This window comes from Thermobia domestica, chromosome 7 (assembly GCF_964235325.1).
Source record: "Thermobia domestica chromosome 7, izTheDome1.hap1.1, whole genome shotgun sequence".
Taxonomy (NCBI): domain Eukaryota; kingdom Metazoa; phylum Arthropoda; class Insecta; order Zygentoma; family Lepismatidae; genus Thermobia; species Thermobia domestica.
In genome coordinates this window covers 157,956,766-157,977,473 of record NC_137460.1, presented here as the reverse complement: position 1 = coordinate 157,977,473, position 20,708 = coordinate 157,956,766, and the positions used below count along the sequence as shown (strand labels likewise).

At 31.4% G+C, this 20,708-nt stretch overlaps 1 protein-coding gene across 1 annotated transcript; it reads left to right on the top strand.

Moving 5' to 3' along the window:
- The first annotated feature begins 899 nt into the window (after positions 1 to 899).
- blot (solute carrier family member bloated tubules) lies at positions 900 to 19,728 on the top strand. Its single transcript, XM_081765488.1, has 7 exons — positions 900 to 1,034; positions 3,031 to 3,268; positions 4,979 to 5,104; positions 6,894 to 6,993; positions 10,515 to 10,612; positions 16,535 to 16,705; positions 17,886 to 19,728. Exons 1-7 carry the CDS (start codon positions 955 to 957, stop codon positions 18,219 to 18,221), a joined length of 1,149 nt encoding a protein of 382 aa, XP_081621614.1. The 5' UTR covers positions 900 to 954; the 3' UTR covers positions 18,222 to 19,728.
- The last annotated feature ends 980 nt before the right edge of the window (positions 19,729 to 20,708 follow it).

The following is a 20,708-nucleotide window of genomic DNA, read 5'->3' as shown; positions in this document are numbered from 1 at the left end:
AGAGCTCATTAGAACTATACAAAGAACTAGATAAAACGGTTCTGTATCGTTCGATATATTGTTTTTATTATTGTAATATTTGCTTAGTTGTTGTCTCCTTATTACCTTAATTATAAATACGCTTTACGATCTCTTTATTTACAATCTGAAGACTATAAGCGAAACGAGTTAGTGCGTGTTAGTATCGCAACGTTCAATAGATTAAATGAATTTGTTTGACTGGAAATCTTAATTGAAATGATCAAATGATTATGCAGGCATTATATAATAATCCTAATAGATCTAATGTAATATTTCTGTATAGTAAAGGTACTATTTCTCTAATAAAAGTATCTACCCATTCTTCAAAGTTGGTTTCATCAGACTCTCAGTTTGTTTTAATAAATAGGTGTATTAAACTCTAGTCAGAATTTATTAGATATTTATTTAAATGATCTCTTAATTTAGTAAACAAATGGTCAACTATTAATTTCTTCTACTCTAATACAGCAATTTATCTTCAATTACGTTAACATTCCTTAAATATATATATATATATATATTTTAAAGTAGGGTAAACTATGGGTGTAATCCCAACTAAATTTAAACCTAGCAGAAGAAACAGAACATCACATTTGTACAGAAGTCTCGAAGTATGAGAAATAACCATGATAGTGACTAAATAATTGTTACAAAGAAAAACATTGTTACTGAACCACTTGAATGAATAAATTACGTAATCATATAAGAATATTTCAAACACTGAAACAGAAAATAATTAAAAATTGAGAAATCTGTCATCTTATATACATTTTTTCTATTAATATCTGAGCGAGTATTGTAGGTATGCTGGTTACCTTTGCACTTCTTAATTTATTTTGCAGATAATTTATTATATTTGTTTCAATAATTTAAGTAAAAGCTAATACTTTGGAACGATATGTGTTTCAGGTGTGGCATTCTGCTGTAGTCCAGATGCTTTTCTCAACACATGTTGGATTTGGAAGCCTAGTAACTTGTGCAGGAAGACTATATTCTAAAACCAGTGCATTCTGGTAGGTAAATGAGTACTCGAATTAATATAGTATGTTTATTATTACTAACCTTTTTGGATAAATTGAAATTCGTTTACATAATGGGTTTCAAAATAAAATTAGAATTAAATAGTGTTGTTGTTAAAAGCATGATTAGAATAGTGATATCTAAACTTATATTGGAAACATTCAAATTGTTATGTGACCTAACCAACAAAATTGTCAAATTTAACTAAGAACTCATCAGGATGGCAATGTTAAATGAGTAATTTAGACTATCTTTTGTAACTTGTAATATTATAAAATGTTTACAAAAATCTCGGAAAGTTGATGTATCTTATGCTTTTCCTCCTATTTTTCTTCAAAGAAAATAACGTGTGTGTGAATCATTTACTCAGTAGATATTTAATTTAAGGCAGTAATTGGCACATTATTAATCTATTAAGGAGATAAGTCAAAAACTTACTTCATTGATTGAATCTGTAACAGTTTTCATTACAATTTCAGTTACTTATTCTGTTATCTTGTTCACTAGGTTAAGTCACTCACATCAAGATAGAATCACTTTATAAACACATTTTTAACTTTCGATACAAGCGTTCTAGAACTGAAGTAAGATAGGTCAGTAAACTGGTAGTTTATGTTTTAAAAACTATACAGCGATTCCTTTGTGATAGAACTCCAGATTTAACGATTCCTCGTACACACTAATAATGTGAGTCCTGTAAATACTGACAGTATGAGTCTCTCGCTCTTAGAAACTGCCTTCTTTCGTTTTCGTTATTTATACACTTGAGTTTAAAGATCTGTTCAAAAGTTAAATTGTAATTTCTTAAATCAATATAACTCAAATTCTTAGATATAAATCAAGGGTAAAGATTTGAGCAAAAGGAGTAAATGTTTTGGCCAAATCTTTATCTTTTATGAAAAGAAATGTCTTCTAATCGTTTTATACCAGATCGAAAATTTCAACTTTAAACTCACGTACAGGTTGTTCAGACAAACAATGAAACCATTTATTAAAAAAAAATGTAATTGGTCTTTATTAAAATTAAGCTAATGAAAATGTGATAGCTACATGACGTAACTAGTTTGTTTTCTTAACATCCTAACTTTATATTATTAAGTTCCTTAAAAATAGTAGTTGCTGTCTTTCAAAATGCACAATATTGCATTATTTTTAACTGGTATGCACATAGATACGAGGAATGATCAGGAAGTAAGGTTACAAAGCTGCAGTGAAACGTGTATATAAACCACCAATACAAACAGGTTATTTTTCGATATAGTCTCCATATCAGTTGAGGCACTTCGTGGGATGGATTTGAAGATTGCCTCCTGGTAAAAAAAAAAATCCTGCTCTTGCGTGTTCAGCCACTTTTCGCGAAGTGTTTCACCTCCTCGTCTGAAGCGAAGCGACGGCCTCCGAGATGCTCCTTGCAGTGCGGGAACAAGTGAACGTCGCTTACAGTGAAGTCCGTAACGTGATCCTCCTGGTGTGCTAAATCAGCTCCTCCACGAGACCTGTTAAAATCTGTTGATGCCGTGCTGGGTCGGCCACTGCGCTCCTCGTCGGTGACGTTTCCTCTACCAGCCGCAAGCTTTCGACACCATTCTGCAACATGCTGACGAGACATTACAGTTTCTGCTGGTGAATTCCAGCCGCAGTTACATGTTTCGCCCACGCAAATCGAATAACTTCTTCGCACTTTTCGCGAGGCCAGTTTTACAAATGAGTCGCCATTTGTGTTTATCTACAGCTAGCGCCGTAGGTGGAAGATGGCTGAAACTGCATAGCCCTCAACTCCGTGTATTAAAATTACCACACGGTCCTCATTCCTCTAAAACAGACGAAACTCCAGAAATATCAACGTTGTAACCTTAGTTTCTGATCCTTCCTCGTATTATTATTATTATTATTATTATTATTATTATTATTATTATTACTCTCGTAGTATGTATTAATACTTGTATTCAATTGGACTTGACTAATAAATTACCTTATTTCTTCTTTTAGGACTGCAGTCTCGTATGTAGTGTTTAATCTGTTGCTGGGTGTGATAGCTGTTTGTACAGTCTACGTGTGGATTGGAATGCAACAACATTATGGTCCACTGCCCAACTTTGAATTTCCTGAGATATTTTTCTTTAGTATCGTTTACGAAGCTGCTGCCAAACATAACATGGGAGACTTACACCAACTTTGGGCTGCTTTAACCTTTTTCGGTGTTACTGTAGCAGGTCTTGCTAGTGTTGTAAGTACCTAAGAGTTGATTAAGATAAGCCAATATTTGATAAGAATGAAACAAATTTATCAGTTGCAAATAGCGTTATTAATCTAGCAACTTAGACTCAAATTCAAGAACAACATAATTAGGTAAAAATTAATTTCTAATTTTGATATTCTTGCCAAAAATAATCCGCGAAACAACACTGAAATAATATAGTAATGTTCATACTGGAGAAGTCAGAAAAAACACAATTCGACCACATTTTGAAAATTGTAATTCATATTCCTGCTCTATTTCGTAATTGGAACACAGGTAAAACTACAATTGTCACAGTGACACTTCCTTCTGAACAATTTGAACTTGTCTTTATCCTCAGCATTTTTTAAAGGACAAAACAATCTTAGATTAAGTTTACTCATGCTCCATGCCGGGAGCAATATATATCAGAAAAAGCTCTTTCCATGTATTCTGTAAGAAAATGAGAGATATCTTGATCTTAACGGAGATTAACGATGGTTCAAATTTCTGTCCTAATAGGTAGAGCAGATTCACAATGTTATTGATCCTATAAGAAATTGAGAAATAATGAATTATTATGCATTAAATATAAACCATGACATAATTTTCCGAATAAATAAAACATCATACAGGAAATTTCTATAACATTACAATGATTGCATTGTATACTTTCTTCAAATTGCGAAGTTACTTAGAAACTGTATTTGGAGAATATGGGCCTTACTTGTTCACCACTTTAAGACTAAATAAATGTGAATCAACTAGGAATTTTGCTGGCAAATACTGCTACGTATGTACAAAGGTGTATACAAGGAGGGTTTCGGGGGTAAAACCCCCCTTGATCAAGATATTATGAACAAATATATATCCACGCGTATCCTGAAAGGATACAAGATGTGAGTGCTTGAACCTCCATCTCCTTGAAATTCTGCGTAAGCCACTGCGTATATGTAATTATGTATATATGAAGCACTTTACTGAAAGAGTTTATACTATTCCAGTCTAAAACAATGTTATTCTAAAGTTGAGATATTGCTTAAAAATACATCCTAGTATAAAAGTATTTAGAGTAGGTATTCATTGGAAATGTTTACTGTCCCATGTTAGTTTACCGGATACTATTTAGTGAGATGAAAAACAAAAACTTCTCTATACAATTAATGATACTGTCCGAAACCTTATCTAAAGTAAGATATATATTTTCATACAAAAAGGCATTTCAATAATGAAAGTGATATGAATTACATTGAAGCTGAAGTGTTTGGTTCAATTTTCTAAGAGGGGAAATATAAGTTTATCTCACGTAGTTGGAATTTTGTGGTTCCGGGATGTTTAAATTCAAAATGATAAATAAGAATTTAATAAAGAGAGGAAAACAACATTTTTGAGTATTTCTGATGTATTAATTTACTTATTTAAAAGACCCACAAGAAGTTAGGGATCTAGTTCCGTGCTTTGTTTGTTTAGTTTCTTTAACACTACTGTTAAAACATAAAATTTAACAAACAAAGGGAATTTTCGTATTCTAAATATCTCACTCCATTTGCCGAAAGCGTTTTACTTACAGGAATTGCAATTTTTTGCGAGAGATCTGATTTCCATTCGAAGATTTTTTCCCCTTGTATGAGCAGTATACGTATATTTTGGTTGATTTGCATTTCAATGATCAGTGATAGTTTTATTATGCATTTTAATTTACTTTTTCATTTATTACAGATAGCATTGGCGTATACAGCATTTGCTGGATTTACTATCGAAACAAAAGAAAAGTGGATATGGTGGCATGTTGTGGCTGGTGGTTGTATAGTGTTATTTGTTGTTGGAATACTCTGTATGGTGCCAGTAAGTGTTGTTACCATTACGTTAACTATAACAAGAACAATATGAAACACTGTTTTTTGCATGTGTAAGATCATAAGTTTTAAAATAGATAAAAAAATCAAGTAAATGAAGTTTTTCATTTCATTTTAGTTTAGCGTCCCGTTCATCAGCGAGGCTATATGAGACGAAGTAAATGAAGTTGTTCACCTTTCAGACTATTATATAAATGATGTTTTGATACTTCTTAACCTATCTGGATTGAATTGTAGTTAAGATATTCATTTAAAATACTACTCCGAAAGCACCAAAATTATCTAAAAGTGAACATTTCAGCAAAAGGATATTGTCTTCTTCATCACATATCTTTTCAGAAAACTAATATTGTTTGTAAAACTATATCGCGTTAATTATCTTCTTCCTAATATAATTACTTCTCTTACTTTCAGTAGTTCTCTATAAAATTCTTCTTCTACCTAAATATTATTATAAGTTCTAACATTGCATTTCAATGATCGCTGATAGTTTTATTTATGCAGTTTAACTTACTTTTTCATTTATACTGGTTAGTGCTCACGAAGAAGAATATTTAGATACAAGGGAAATTTATGGACTACTGGAAGTAAGAAATGTAATGCTACTAGGAAGAAGGTAATCAACAGGATATAGTTACACAGTCAACATAAGTTTCCTGTAAAGATAGTGATGAAGACGACAATAAACTTTTTTTCGAAACTTACACTATCTTGGGTGCTTTAGAGTTATTTTTTAATGAATATTAAATATGCATCCTACTATGATTACATTTTTCTTTTAATTCTAACTCTGATATTTAACTAAAACGTAGCAATCAGGTCTACTTGTGAGTGATCCAGTAAAATGTATATACTGCATGTATGGTTCAGAATCCACGCTAAATTGTAGGTCTGTGTCTCATATTTTCCCGCTACTACTGAAAAGGCCCGTTGAGTTGAAAACAGATATTTAATCTTTTAACCTGAAACAAAATTAGGGAACTATTTAGTTGCGGAAGAATTTTCTTAGCCGTGTTGATGTGATTTAGTGTGGTGAAAAACATGATTCGTTAGAGCTACTTGCTGAATTAGGAATTGGAAACTAAACTACAACTTATGTAGTGTACTGCCAAGTTGCGATTGAAAGCAAATAAAAATCTGTTTCTTACTTAAAATACTACAAAGATATAATTAATTAAATAAGTATGTCTAATCAAACCTCAATCACCATCCAAAAGTCTAGAAAAATCTTGAAAATTATACTGCATAGAATACAAAGAATTTAAGGTTAGTTTTATGTTTTCATATTCTCTGCGATCTATCTCTTGTATAAAATTTCTCGTTATTTACGAAACTCAGTGAGTGTCATTTTGCATTTGAAGAAAGAAAATATTTTCTTGTTGACACATTGAAAATAGACTATCTTTAGTTACTTATGTGCCGGACACCGTGTTAAAGGTTACTTACACGTGAAAGATATTCAGTACAATAAAAGTACACAAATAAAACAGAAAACCCTAGAATTGTACAGTTTCTTAGGTTTGCTTCTGTCACATTCATACCTTCCAGGATTTACATTTCAGTTGTGAATAAAATATGAAATATTTAACTTTACATACAAATACTACTCACTATATTTTCAACCAAAAAAAAAAAATCGAATAGTTTTTCTTACTAAATATTGTATTTAAAATCAATTCTTTATCAAAAATTGTATATATAACTTAGCATTGTATGGTGAATATTAATAAAAACTAATCGTGTATATGTTTGTAATAAAAGACAATTTCTTGTTACAGCCTAAATTAGAAATTATTCATATGTTGGAACATTATGCTGTAAGGCGAATAATTATGCTAACAACGATATTTGAACTGATAGCTTTCTTTTGGATATATGGTAAGTTTTTCCTATTTTTAGATATAGTTATTCAAATTAGTGCTATTGATGTTAGTCACAAAACCTATACATAGGGACAAAATATTTAATGATAATGCGATACCCTTTGCCAATTATAGAATAATTATGTCCATAATATTACAAGGGGAAGTACGAATGACGCGAGAAAGAGCTTGTCTGCTACAGTAACAAACCATAACAAATAACTGAAAAGTAGGTTAAAACTACACACACACAGAAGAAAATGACTGTTCTCTGTACGCTAATGACATTATATTACGAAACTATCAGGTTTTCATGATTGCTTTATTACCTTGTTTCCTGAGTGGATTCTCCTCCTCTTGACGTGATTAACGTGCCGATGCTCTCCTGTAAAGTAAAATTAGATTTATTGTGTTAATATGACAATTACATACCATATAGAGGTATAAAAGTGGTATAGAACATGTCAGTATTGAATACATAAAAGCACAAAGATACATAGTCGTAACTAGAGTCCGGAATTAAAGACAAAATTAAAAAAAAAATGGCAAAATCAAAAGGTTTTTTTTTTTTTTTTTTTGAAAAAAAAAGGTACTAAAATATTTTAAATCTATAATAGCCTGTAATTGGTTTACTAATCGAATAAAAAATATGGATCTTAGGAAACAAAATCTTTTATTTTGCAGTTAGAACTTACAATTTAAAATTTTTGCAAGCTTGTAAATTGCACAACCCGTAAGGGACAACATTTAATGATCTGTTCAACGTTCTTTAGTAGCAGCAATGAAACAAAATGATAAACGCAAAAATACTGTCATACTTTATTCACACGCAGTTCCGTTAGCAGTTTAGAAAATATTCAAAGCACAAGATGTACTAAAAGCATAAGATGTGAAGTTGTTTCACACTACACTAGCAGTTTATTTTCATTTAGGAAAGTTATTTCGTATTTTCGTTCTCTGAAATTATCAACAACTTCTTAAGATTTTCATACGAAAGATCTTGTCTTCTGTCAGAAAGATTTCACTGTGAAAATGATCCAAATGTGACTGGAGCACACTGGAAATAAGTAACTTGGAAAGAATTCATGACATTGAAAACACACCACATCCAAACTCTCAATTTTTTTCATCTTCTCTTTCCTAGAAAGGCCTACTTTCGGCATCTTGAAACACTGAAATACATGTCAACAGCAGTTATGTGTCACACATGCCAGCGACTTAGAAAAGCTGCCCATACCTGGTTCAATGGTAATAGACTGCAGTTATTATCAGACACTGGACCGCTTGGCCTGATAAGAGCGAGCCAAATGTTTGGTATGCTGTCATTCATGCGCGGTTAAAAAACAGTGAAAGAGAAAATGGAAATAAGTTGCTTCTAAATTGTAAAATTACACTCTTTCTAAAAGTATGAAAATGTCATGGCATTTATGGCTTTTTGTCATAACATTATGATACATAAATGTTAATAAATGACAGAAACATAGGCATGTAATAAATATTGAAATTTCTGCTTTCCGTAGTAAAAATCCTTTCAACTACCGTTTGTATATTTTTGATATTAGTCTTAAATATAGATTGTATTTATATTCTATAGTGTGTATACAGTGATTTCTACTTTGTATTATTATTTATATATAAAATAGAAAATCTACATTATTATAAATACATATTCATTTTATACATACTTGTAAACTGTAAGACACGTCAAATAAACATAGTTACTATAAGTAAATAGTAAAAAGTACACCTACTATCATTGTCCCTATTTAATGTTTTTCGTTCTTTAGTATGAATACGGTCTTACCTTACTATATTTTCTATATGTAATTTCTTGAATATTCCAGTCGGAAATAAGATAGTTTCATGATATACGTATTATTTTTAAAGAGTACAGTAGTATAAATGACTTATACTATTACATTTGCACATTTACTTTATGTATATATATATATATATATATATATATATATATATATATACCCTACATATACACACGTACTTTCATTTGTAGAAAACTATAATATAAAGATTCAACACTAGAGTGATAATAATTTATCAGCAGTATTCATTTCTTAGTATGGAGTGTGATATATTAAGTTCATATCTCCTGTGTACCTCAAAAGTTACAAACCATAAGGGAGAATTGTATATTTCGTTCCTTTCTCTTTCTACGCAAATGGAACAATATTAATTAATAGCATGGTGTTGTCTATTATTGTTTCTTTGAGAAGTCACATTGTTACCTGGTCAAATACAGAAGTTGCCGTGTCGTACCATATATAGTATGGTCTGTGGGAATTATGAAATCACGGTTGGCTCTTTACGGGAATGATTTCGAACCGGTGTGTCGCGAAATTTTAGAATTTTAAAATCATTAAGTATTTAATAATTACCTAGTAATACAGTCGATCTAAACATTTCAATGCCTTCAGCGGTAGCAACAATACTCAGTACTAAATAGTCACTACCGTACTTAATAGAAACTTAGTACACGTCTATGATTTATGGTATTATTAATAAAAATCAAATAAAAGTGTGTCGTGCGCGATCTGTAAAATGTATCGTCAGTCAAAAAAGGTTGGAAACTGTTTTATGAAACTATCACAAATAGTTGCAGTGTTTGATACCTACGTATTTCGGACCATCACATACCTGGAGGGAGTGTTTCTAACCTGGTTTTAGCAGGATAATATCTCAACACATCAGCTATTGGCTTGATTTATTTCGATCACAAACCCTAGAGCATCTACTTGGTCGAGATCTGTGAAAAATACCCGTTCATGCTCCGATCTCGTATTCCGTATTTTTTAATGACTGCATAAATATCCACTTTTTATTTTATTTTATTTATTTTTTTTCTTTTTTGGCATAGTTTTGGAACTGGTGGCCAGAATATTTTGTTTAAATTTCGTACTTGCTTGCTATATTTTCTGTATTTTTTGATGGTTTAGGTAGGTTAGGTTAGGTTAGTTTGGATTAGTTTAGGTTAGGTTTGGTGAGGATATTTGAATTTGGGGGCCAGAATTCTTTGCTTAAAATTCGTACTTTCTTCCCATATTTTCTGTTTTTGATGGTTTAGGCTAGGTTAGGTTATCTTATGTTAGTACTTAGTAATTACACTTACGTAGCATCAACTCATTTCTCCTGTAAACATAGTGATTTTACCTGATTTTAGCCTCCCAGATCCTAAATTATCCTTTTTGCGGGGGGGGGGGAGGGTAATAATCATATAGGCATGGAATTGTGTAATCACTGACGTCTTAGAAGTCTGTTAAATTCATCATCCTCTGAGTCTGTTTATACAGCAGAGGCTCAAATATATCGAACGTATAATATGAATTGCTTAGCCTATGGTATGTAATTTTTGGGATATTGTACGAATTTAGTGACTTCTTTTCCGACAAAATTCTTCATTCTATTTACTACATTATTTTGATTATTGTTCGTATTTAACATATGTTTTAGAATTGCAGCATTATTTATTCGCAAATTGTCTATTAAAGATTTGCATTAAAACTTTGAAAAATTTCATTTCAGGGTACCAAAGTTTGTATGAGGATCTCGAGTTCGTATATGGGCAGTCATTAACACCAATGTGGAAAATCTTATTATTTGCTACTCCAATTCTTCTGATAGTATGTATTTTTTTTTCTTTTTCCGGTTAACTAAATTTCTGAAAGTTCTTAGAAGAACGCAGAGAGAAAATATATTTTTAGTAGCAATTATTTATTTTTTGAGATCCAAAGCATAAAAACTGGCACATACGATTGGCCACAATAATATTAATATTATTCTTTTCTTTCTTCCTCTTGAAGAAATAAAATCTAGATCTATGTAACTGTCATAAGCTTTATAATTGTACTTAATATATAAAAACAAATCTAAATAAGTAATTTTAGTTACAGAGAGATAAGAACAAATTATGGTAAAAATTTAAAACCATCATATTAACCCAAAGAAATCATATTACGTTTGTTAAAAATATATGATTCTAATTCTTCTAATAACAAGTATGAATTTCATAAAAACAATGTTACATTACATGAATACAAAGAAGCTGATGAAGTATTGACATATTAATTTTTAATGAGTAAAGGAGAAAAAAATATGTTTATTAATGACAACTTACGTAAAGCGGAATGCATGTATGTCTTAAGAATAGCAAAGTATACGTTTTGATGGTTGCTTTTGAATAATAAGTGAGTTCCGTTTCACAGTGTAAAACTACAGTAGATTTTTAAACTATGAGAATTGAATATTCAAACTTCAAGTAGTACATCTAGGACTACTGGTTGCAATAGATTAATAAGATCAAAAATAAAACCTGTTCCTCGAACGCTGAATCTATATCAAAAAAAATCATTACTCTCTATGCCTTACTGTTTCTGTTCTGTGGTGATAAAGGTTGAAACTGGAATTCGTTAATATGAACCACCTCCGGCTTGATTAGTTGACTAAAGGAGGAGCTGAATCAATTGCAAAAAACTGCATTCGATATCTCTTACCTTCTTTTGCTCTACGAAAATCAGTATTGATTCCAAAAAATTTCAACCACTTCCGGTTTTGGTAGAATGTTGCGGGTTGTGATGGCATGTTTTCTTGATACTTTGAATCGATTGCAGAAAACCGTTGGCCACTGTATTTTACCATTTTTGTTCTATAGCAATAAATATTGAAACCGTAAATCGTTAATTTAAAGCACTTGTTTGAATAGTGTTAATGGAGAAGGAGAAAACTATCCTTTGGATGCTGAAACAATTGCAAAAACCCGCATCTCGATCTCTTACCGTTTCTACTCTATGAAAATCAATATTGAAACCGGAAGTAGTAGTAGTAAATTTTAACCACTTCCGGTTTTGGTAGTGTTTACGTATGGTCATGGTACTGTAGGTTGCCTTGAGACGCTGAATCGTTTGCAAGAAACAGCTTCTCACTACTTGTTATCGTTTTATGGCTAATTTGAACCACTTCCGGTTCGAATAGAAAATTAGTGAAGATAATGAAAGCTATTTTTCGGACGCTGAGTCAATTGCAGAAAACGGCATCTCGATATCTTTTACCATTTTTGCTCTGATACCTGTCGACAGACGAATGGACGGACAAAGCCATCTTGTAAGACTTCTGACACTATGCATAGCATAGTTTGGAAGTCTAATAATTCAAAAGACAAAGAATATACAGTTCATAAGTATTATTTTATGTAGTGTAATTTAATTGATCTTGTTTGTGCATAGCATATATCTATCGTTTGTTCCATGAAGATATTAATGTATGTCTATATATACCAATCGCAGTCAGATTAGAATGTGTATATATAGGTCAACTATAAGAAAAATTACTCAAAAATAAAATAATATTGTCTTATAAATGCTATTTGTGTCATTCCTTCACTATGACTTATTACTAGTATCTACACCAGCGCTTTTCATTTTTTTTCTTTATTTATTTTTTTTTTTTTTTTTTTACTAACTGTGTAATTTTAAATCTCACGATATATCCATAAAAAACTAACCGTTTTTATTTTCATAGCTAATACAAAGTAACTGATTTCTGATCATAAAGAAACATTACCTGTGGAACTGCAATTGCCTATTAAATAACGGAAAAATAGTCATTGATACCGCCTTCGGCATACAAATGGTTCCGTCGCGGCACACCGATTGGAAATGGCTGATCTACATTATGTGTAGATATTGACTAATAGTTTTCATACATATTTCATAATTTGTAGATTACTTATGAAACCACAATTCATAAACCTTTATAAATGTGCTAGAAAAGTATTAACTGTTACAAAGTATGTTAAAAGAAGCCACTTTAGTTGTTGAATACAAAACACTTTAAAATAGAAAAAACAGTAGGATCAGTATGATAAAAACTAATGCTGAGGGGATGAAGTTGAAATTGAAGAACTCTCTTCTTTGTTACAATGTATTTGCTTACTAGTACAAAGAAAATGGAAAATTTATGCTGGAAAATATTCTATTCATATACAGAGTGGCCAGCCTTTTTAAGGCTGAGAACTACTTGTCATTTCAGAAATCACGACTGGCCTACTTACATGTTCATTAGCCTACTAGAGGAGGGTCATAAACTAATAAAAATTATTGATACTGACATTTGGCAGACAGCTACGGGCTACCTCTTAGTCGACGCGTTAGACACCAGTTGGATATATGTATCCGTTTGATACGCCTAGAACGATCTTTTAGTTTTTATGTGGTTCTTCTGGATTACATTGGCGCCCATCCATAGATTATATATGTACTAAAATCTGAATACTGAAAAAAATTGCCATTTAACTACTAATTGAAATTTTGTATGGTGTACGAGGTTCAGTGGTTGAGCGCTCCCCTCTGATGTGTGAAGTTCCTGGTTCGAGCCTAGCTCCAGCCAAGTGATCTTTGTGGTGAACAAACACCATGTACGTGTGTTTTCTCGGGATTCTTCAGTTTCTTCCCACTTTCTTAATTTCATTATCATCATTTACCTCACTATCAGCCTTTTTTTAGATTTAGTGCATAAACGAATGACGTTAAACCACAAGAAATAAATGAAAGCTGAACTTCAAGAATATATAAATATATATACGTATGTGATAATTACTTTTACGATAAAACAGACATTCAAGAAAAAAATAGCATTCGCAATTAAAAATTTTTCCGTAGTAAATATATTGCTACTTCATAAACACGTACGACCAGTGGCAGCAAACATTAATATTTTTCTTACTATACCATTCATATGTGAGTGAAAGTAATTTATTCAATATTTCGGCTAAAAATTGTCAGCTTATGAAGAAAATAAGTATTTTGGGCAGGGGAGAGAAAGGGCGGGGGATGGATAATTAAGACTTTAAAGTTAGACTATATTTAGTTTCCTTTTGTTCACTATAGAAAATTATGTATAGATAGATACTCCTATTAATTTCTTAGCATAAAGATAGATCAGAGAAATGTTACTATAACGCTACACTGGAATATATCTTCCCATTATTACCATAAATACTCTGCAAGACTTACGTATCAGTTTTAATGTATCCAAGAAGCGAGAAAGATTCAAGCTGGTTGACGTCTCGAGCTTCAAAACTTTCTAACCATCATAGTAGGAGACATTCCTCCACTTGCACTCTGAGAAAAATACACCATGCAGTTCCACACTGAAAAGTTTATGTATTTCCGTAGTATTTATGTTACCACAGAGACAAAAAGACTTATTTTGTTAAAATGATAAACCAAAGTAATACAAACATTGTTGACCAACCGTGATGATGTATAATAATTAAAATATTGTTTAAATTAGATCTAGTCTTGAAATTAAAATTTCAAGAACAGTTAATCTTTAAAATTAGGGACAAATGCTACTATCGAAACAGAACATTTCAAAATATCATTCAATCTATAAGCTCTATCTCTATCCACATTGTTGGTACTCAATTTTGTTTATGACGACTCTTGTAATTTTCGTTTTTCTTTTTCTTTCTTTCTTTTTTCAACAGATGGGTTCTGCTAATAGCGGACATATCTTGAATTAAAATTTTCTTCCAGTGCATGTTATGCTAATCTAGATTTTTGTGAAGGCTTTAATTGCGTATAATATAGCACGAAAAACTTCATGCTCACAACAAAAAAACCCAAGAGCTAAGTAGGAACAGAGTCCTCATCCTCAGCTTACTTGATTGACAAAGGTTAGAAAGGTAGAAACGTGAAGAAAGGTGAAAAGGATTTAAAAAAAAAAAATCGAAGTAAATGCATACGTAACGTCAGAAAACTGTCACATGAGCTATCGTAACACACTATGATGCTAATCACTTTTTTTTTTTTTTAAGTCTTCTTTCTTTCCAACTGGTGACAATATGAAATAAAAAGTTCACTCCAAATCGGATTACTTTCACCTATGTCAAGACTGAGAGCAGAGTTTGATTTATGAATGTAAAAAGACTCCTTAATTTGCGTTCAGTTGTAGTTTTCGCTTTTTCCCTTAAACGTAAATTAGCACTATTATGTTCGTTTTCCTGAAGATGTAATGATAGTGCAAATAATTGTTGAGGATTGAGAGTCCTATTTGCACGAATATGTTCAGCTAACAAGCTGACGATGAGAACCGCTACCTCGAAAGTACGACTTAATTCCTGGGATCTTTGCAGTGAGTATGAAGCTGTTCATTTTACTTGCCATATTGAGTATACAAGGTGTCCCACATAAAACCAATACGACCCACTGTCTATCTGGCTTTTACGCAAAAGACATTTTACATTACTTCATATGTAAATAACACAAAGTTAAACATGTGTCCACTGGCGTCTCTGGCATGTAAAATTTGGGGGGACATCAAAGAAATTGATTTAAATGGTACTTCCTAGTCCAACCTGTTTATTATCTTCGATTCCATTTTTACCCTTCTGCTTACCTTGGATCCCCTGATATATATATCAAGAACTCTGTTATAATCGTTTCACAGCCTGAATATTATATTCCAAATAAATTATTATTTATATGTTATTCTATCGTTAGTAAATAATTAAATTAGAATAAAATATTGAATATTTTGTACTTCAAAATATTGGGGGGGACGTGTCCCCCCCCCCCGCCAGAGACGCCCGTGCATGTATCACTATATTACTACTCCTCTTATGCAAACTTTCTTTGTAAAACTTTCCGGTTTATAACAAACGCTGGAAGTGCCATCTAACAACATCCAGGTATCGCTGCACTTGTAATAGCATGTTCTGAGAAATACGTTGTAATTCTTCAGGAGAGATGTTATTTATCTCGTTTGCAATGCTCTTTATCATCTAAGATTATTAACGTATATTTTGCCTTTCAGAGCTCCTCATTAAAAAAAAAAATTTAAAAAAAAAAATTTAAAAAAAATCACAAGATGTTGAGTCCGCTGATCGCGAAATACACACATTTTTGCTAACAAGCCTGTTTTCGGGAAACAATTCACTGATACGGGTCATAACCAGGTCGGACATGTGGGCGATGGTATCTTGTTGAAAGGCGTCATATACTTCATTTTCTGTTAATTATGCATAGAATGACTCAAATATCTGAAGAGATCTTATGTGATGATATGAAAGTGAGGAGTACTGGTTTTAAGTGGGGACACACTGTATCACCACCCACAATTTACACTTTGAAACGTGCATAACTTGTATATTTTTCAATCGCCCCATTTGCCCAATGTGTATAAGATTATATTCATATGAGATAAACGATCATCCTAGTTTCGAGTGTACAATTGTGCTTGATCTTTCACAGAGCATAACTTTAAAGCTCTACAGAAAGTTTGGAACTGAGTGGTATGTGATTATACAGTTTTAATACCCATGAAAACTTTGATTTATTGTTGATATCTAGTTTTCTGTTATTTTGTATCTGTAAAGATCTTCTCGAAAGCTTATTATTTCCCACGTAATTCTAAGAACTTGACTCTCATAAAAAAGACCGCTTTATCATTTAATTACTAAAGATAAGAAATTGTTTTCCTTGTTTAAATTAATATGTTTATCGGAGATTGGGACAGAAAAGTTTCTTTTTTTCTTTGTTTACAAGGTTCTGGAAATATGGTCTTTTATCATTCAACCACTGAATGGCGTGGGACAGAAGACTGATCCAATGTGGCTTTATGCAACCGGTTGGGCAATCTACTGTTTTGCATGGGCTCTTATAATATGTACGGCAATAAGTAAGATCTACAATCAGGTAGAGCTTGGTTTGAAGAGGGTAAGAACACATTTTTTTATATATATATATTCTAATCTAAAGCTATTTTACGTTGGAAACGGAAAGAAATCTGAATTATCTTTAAATTACAAATTAATTATTAGACATATGAAGATAAATATTTTCCAAATTATGATTTTTTTTCACATTTTCAAGAATGAGGTGATTATTAGAGATTAGTGAAAGTTTAACACAGCGGTCCAATTATTAATTGAACACTTAAGTTGCCATTCGCTCATTCAAATAATCTTTATTATCCAAGATTGTCTTAAGGTTTCTTTTGCTTAGACGAATTTCTGTATTTCCGTATATGTACAAAAGAAATACATATTGGAGTTCAAAAATATTAGTTTTGTCACTTCTTTCAATATTGAATCAGAATTTTTAAAGCTTGTCGAAGTAATTGCTTCGACCATAGTTATAAGTAGTACAATAACTTAGTAATAAGTGGAGACATTTTAAAATATTAGAGAATTTTGATTAGTTATCAAAATTTAATTACAAAATTTTCTGACATGAGATTTAAATTTTCTTAATGTTGAAGTATTTCGTATTTCTGTGTTCAATTGGAATATACATTTTCTACACTTCAGTTGATTTCAATTTACTTTGACTTTGTTTAAAACTATTTATATTACTTTATTTATTCTTGAGAATAAAAAAAGGTGAGTTTACAAAAGATATTAGATATATATACATGAAGACAACACAGAATAGTTTATTTTGAACTGCATTATAATTGAGTAGTTGCATTTAGTCTGGAATGTATTCACTTTTTTAGTAAATATTTTCTATGTAGTACACTTTCAAATCTGTATGTCGTATTTAAACAACTACTTGTTAAAACTTATCGTTTAGGTTATAAATAGAAGTTATTTGATATATATATATAGTGGCTCAAGGAACAAAGTTAACTGAAAATAAGTCAAAAATGTAGTTCCAGGAAATATAAAAGTAAAACTGAAGATGGTTTTATCTGAATAATTGTCTTGTTGATTTGAGCTTCAAATATTGAATGTTTGGATACTTGCTCTTTACGATATTTATGTAACAATTAAATATTATGTAATTGGTCTTAAGACCAAGTTTGGTTATGTTAATGAGTGGAAAATTACGTTTATATATATATATATATATATATAAAGAAAATCTCTAATTTTTAATATATTTTCCTCATTAGCGGTTTCTTGAAGCTCTCAAACCTTCAAGAGATTGGGGACCTGGTGATCCAATTGCTCGATATGACTGGAAACGCTGGAGGAATCGTTCCATAAATGACGGTTTGCGGGACTTCACTTTACGAAGAAGAGGAACTCGTGATTACACACACTCAGTGAGGACGCAAAGTACAATTGGAGCATATAGCACTACAAAATCTTTAGGAACACTTAGTGAAGTTCCCGAACAGAAAACCAACATTAACAGTAGCCCTTTCACTCTTCAAGTAAATGGTAATAGTGCTCACCATTTTCCTAAAGGAAGATACTGGCATGAAGTGATGCAAACTACCGATTGAACCTACTTTGTAGAGCTATGTGCGTATTTAAAATATACAAAGGCAATAGTGTAAGTATCCAAATGAAAGAGATCTCTTCTTGAGTAATGTAAGAAATGCGTTTTAATGCGAACGTGTCCATCAGTGAAGCATGTTGATTTCTCTACAAATACAAAACTAAAAAATACATCGGGGACACATTTCATTTTGTATTTGTGATAACAAGTAAGTAATGCCAGAGTGAAATGCGTTGTGCTAAGGTGCAATGGATCTACGTAATGAATATTAAAAAAAAAAAAAGAAAAAGAAAAAAAACTCATTTCAGGAATATTATAGTTGAGGACAAGTACATTATTACAGCTTACACGTAGCACAACAGCCTTACAAACACACAATAAAATTCCCGAAAAACGCAAAACATATGTTTATTCTCTGAGAATAATCAAACATTTACTCAGATCATACTTTGTTATTGATAGGAATTTACTTTTAATACGGATTAATAGCTAACGTTGTGATTTCACTAAACATCTTGGAACAAGACTTTTTATATGTAAAAGGAGTGTTAACTATAACATGTCCTATTCTTGTGTTACGTATTTTATTCCTGACCAAGAAAATTCAGAATATTGGTCTAATCATTAACCAAAGAGATAGATTATCTTATTTTGCTTTCAGTAAAATATTTCATTTGGGATTTCCAAACTACAATAATATAAATTAAGGTAAACAGTCATACTGTACTTTTATACTAACAGAATAAAACGATAAATTAAAGCTGTGGAAGTGAAAATGTCTTTGTAAGAGTCTTATCTCTTGTTATACTGATTTCCTTTTCTTTTGAAAGAAAACTGATAAAAATGTGTATATTTAACCAATGAGATCAACGATATGGGAGGAATTTTCTGCCTTACTATATATACTACTTAGTTTCCATAATCCTTCTTGAAGAAGGTGTGTACATCAGTGTTTTTCAAGTTGTAAGTAAGTATTTCCAACGCCGCTCAGTCGAGTAAAATTTCATTTCCTATGTACAATAAATTTCTTGTAGACACACACACATTTATGTAACAAATTATATTATGTTTGATTTTTAAAGTATCCTAAATGGTAGCATTATATAAAAAAAATCTTCTGACTTTTGAGATAGAATGATTTCAAGTTCAGATTATCTTTACTTAGGAATTATAATTATGGAAAGAATTCAAAGCGAATGATTGAATGATTCAAAAGCAAATTAAAAGATCGAATGAACTTAGCAAACTGACTCTCATTTAAGTTAAGCATATGACCAATTAGCTCAATCTCAATTTCTAGTATCGGTAAAAAGCTTTAATAGAATGTTATTTTTCCCTATTTGCAAAGGGGAAGAACGCTGAAGATTAACGTGGCATGAATTTTATTATTAACACCAAAATGAACTAAATATACTAAAGTGAAATATTTATATTTTCTAACCAGATTTTTTTTTTTTTTTTTTTTTTTTTTTTTTAAAGTTTCATCAAAATGACTAGCGGCGAACCTTAACCATAATATTTATCAAGTTCTTTGAACACTTTATCATCGGCATACACTCATAAAGTTACTATCTATTTCATTTGAAAGATTGGGCTGGAAACATGTTGACAGGTATAGGTTCATACAGTAAAGTTTGACTGGTTTAATAAATGTTCTTGGTACTCTGAAACAAACTACAATATACAGATACATTTCCTAGTTAATATTATAGGTTATTTATCATCTTGAAGTTTACGTTGTTACATTATGGAATTATAGCATAAAGATCGAATAGGTACCTGTAAAAGGTTTTTTTATGTTCTGAAAATATTATTAAACAGATATATTTCCGTTGAAGTGACAGTGCTCAGCTCAGCTTGCTTGCCATTGGCAAATTTTAAAATCCAAACTTGTACAAGAAAAAACAACAATAATAATAATTAGAATAACTGTTAGATACATTTCTTGTGAAGGTTACGTAAGTAACGTTATGGGAAACGAAGAATTACTATCAGGACCTTGGAAGAGAAAGGGCGAACCCGAAAAATCGATCTTTTTCCCCTCGCAGCGGATAGCTCTGGACAACATATATATACCGCGTTTTTCCCTGCTTTGCCCTTAGTTTTCTCACAGTTTCAAGATAAACAGAGATTCGCCCTAGCTATCTTAATGGATTTGCAAAACTTTCAGCTTGATTTTCCAACACCCCGATTTCGGGATTCACCCTTTCTCCTCCAAGGTCCTGATATTATTTTGGGTTTGCGTTGACTCAAAACATACTTTAACAATCGAACCAATTTTTGTTATTTTTGTGATTATTCTAAACATACATACTGTCTCCTTGATAGAACTGTTAACATCATTAACTTGGACCAACAGCTAATACTTCTCATTGTCATAAATAGTAGTACTATGTCAGGTGTTAAAAGAGTGAAAAGAGTTTGAACTAATCACGGAATCAAAACATGTTATTTGAAAAAATTGAGACGGTTGTTTTTATGAATAAAAGCA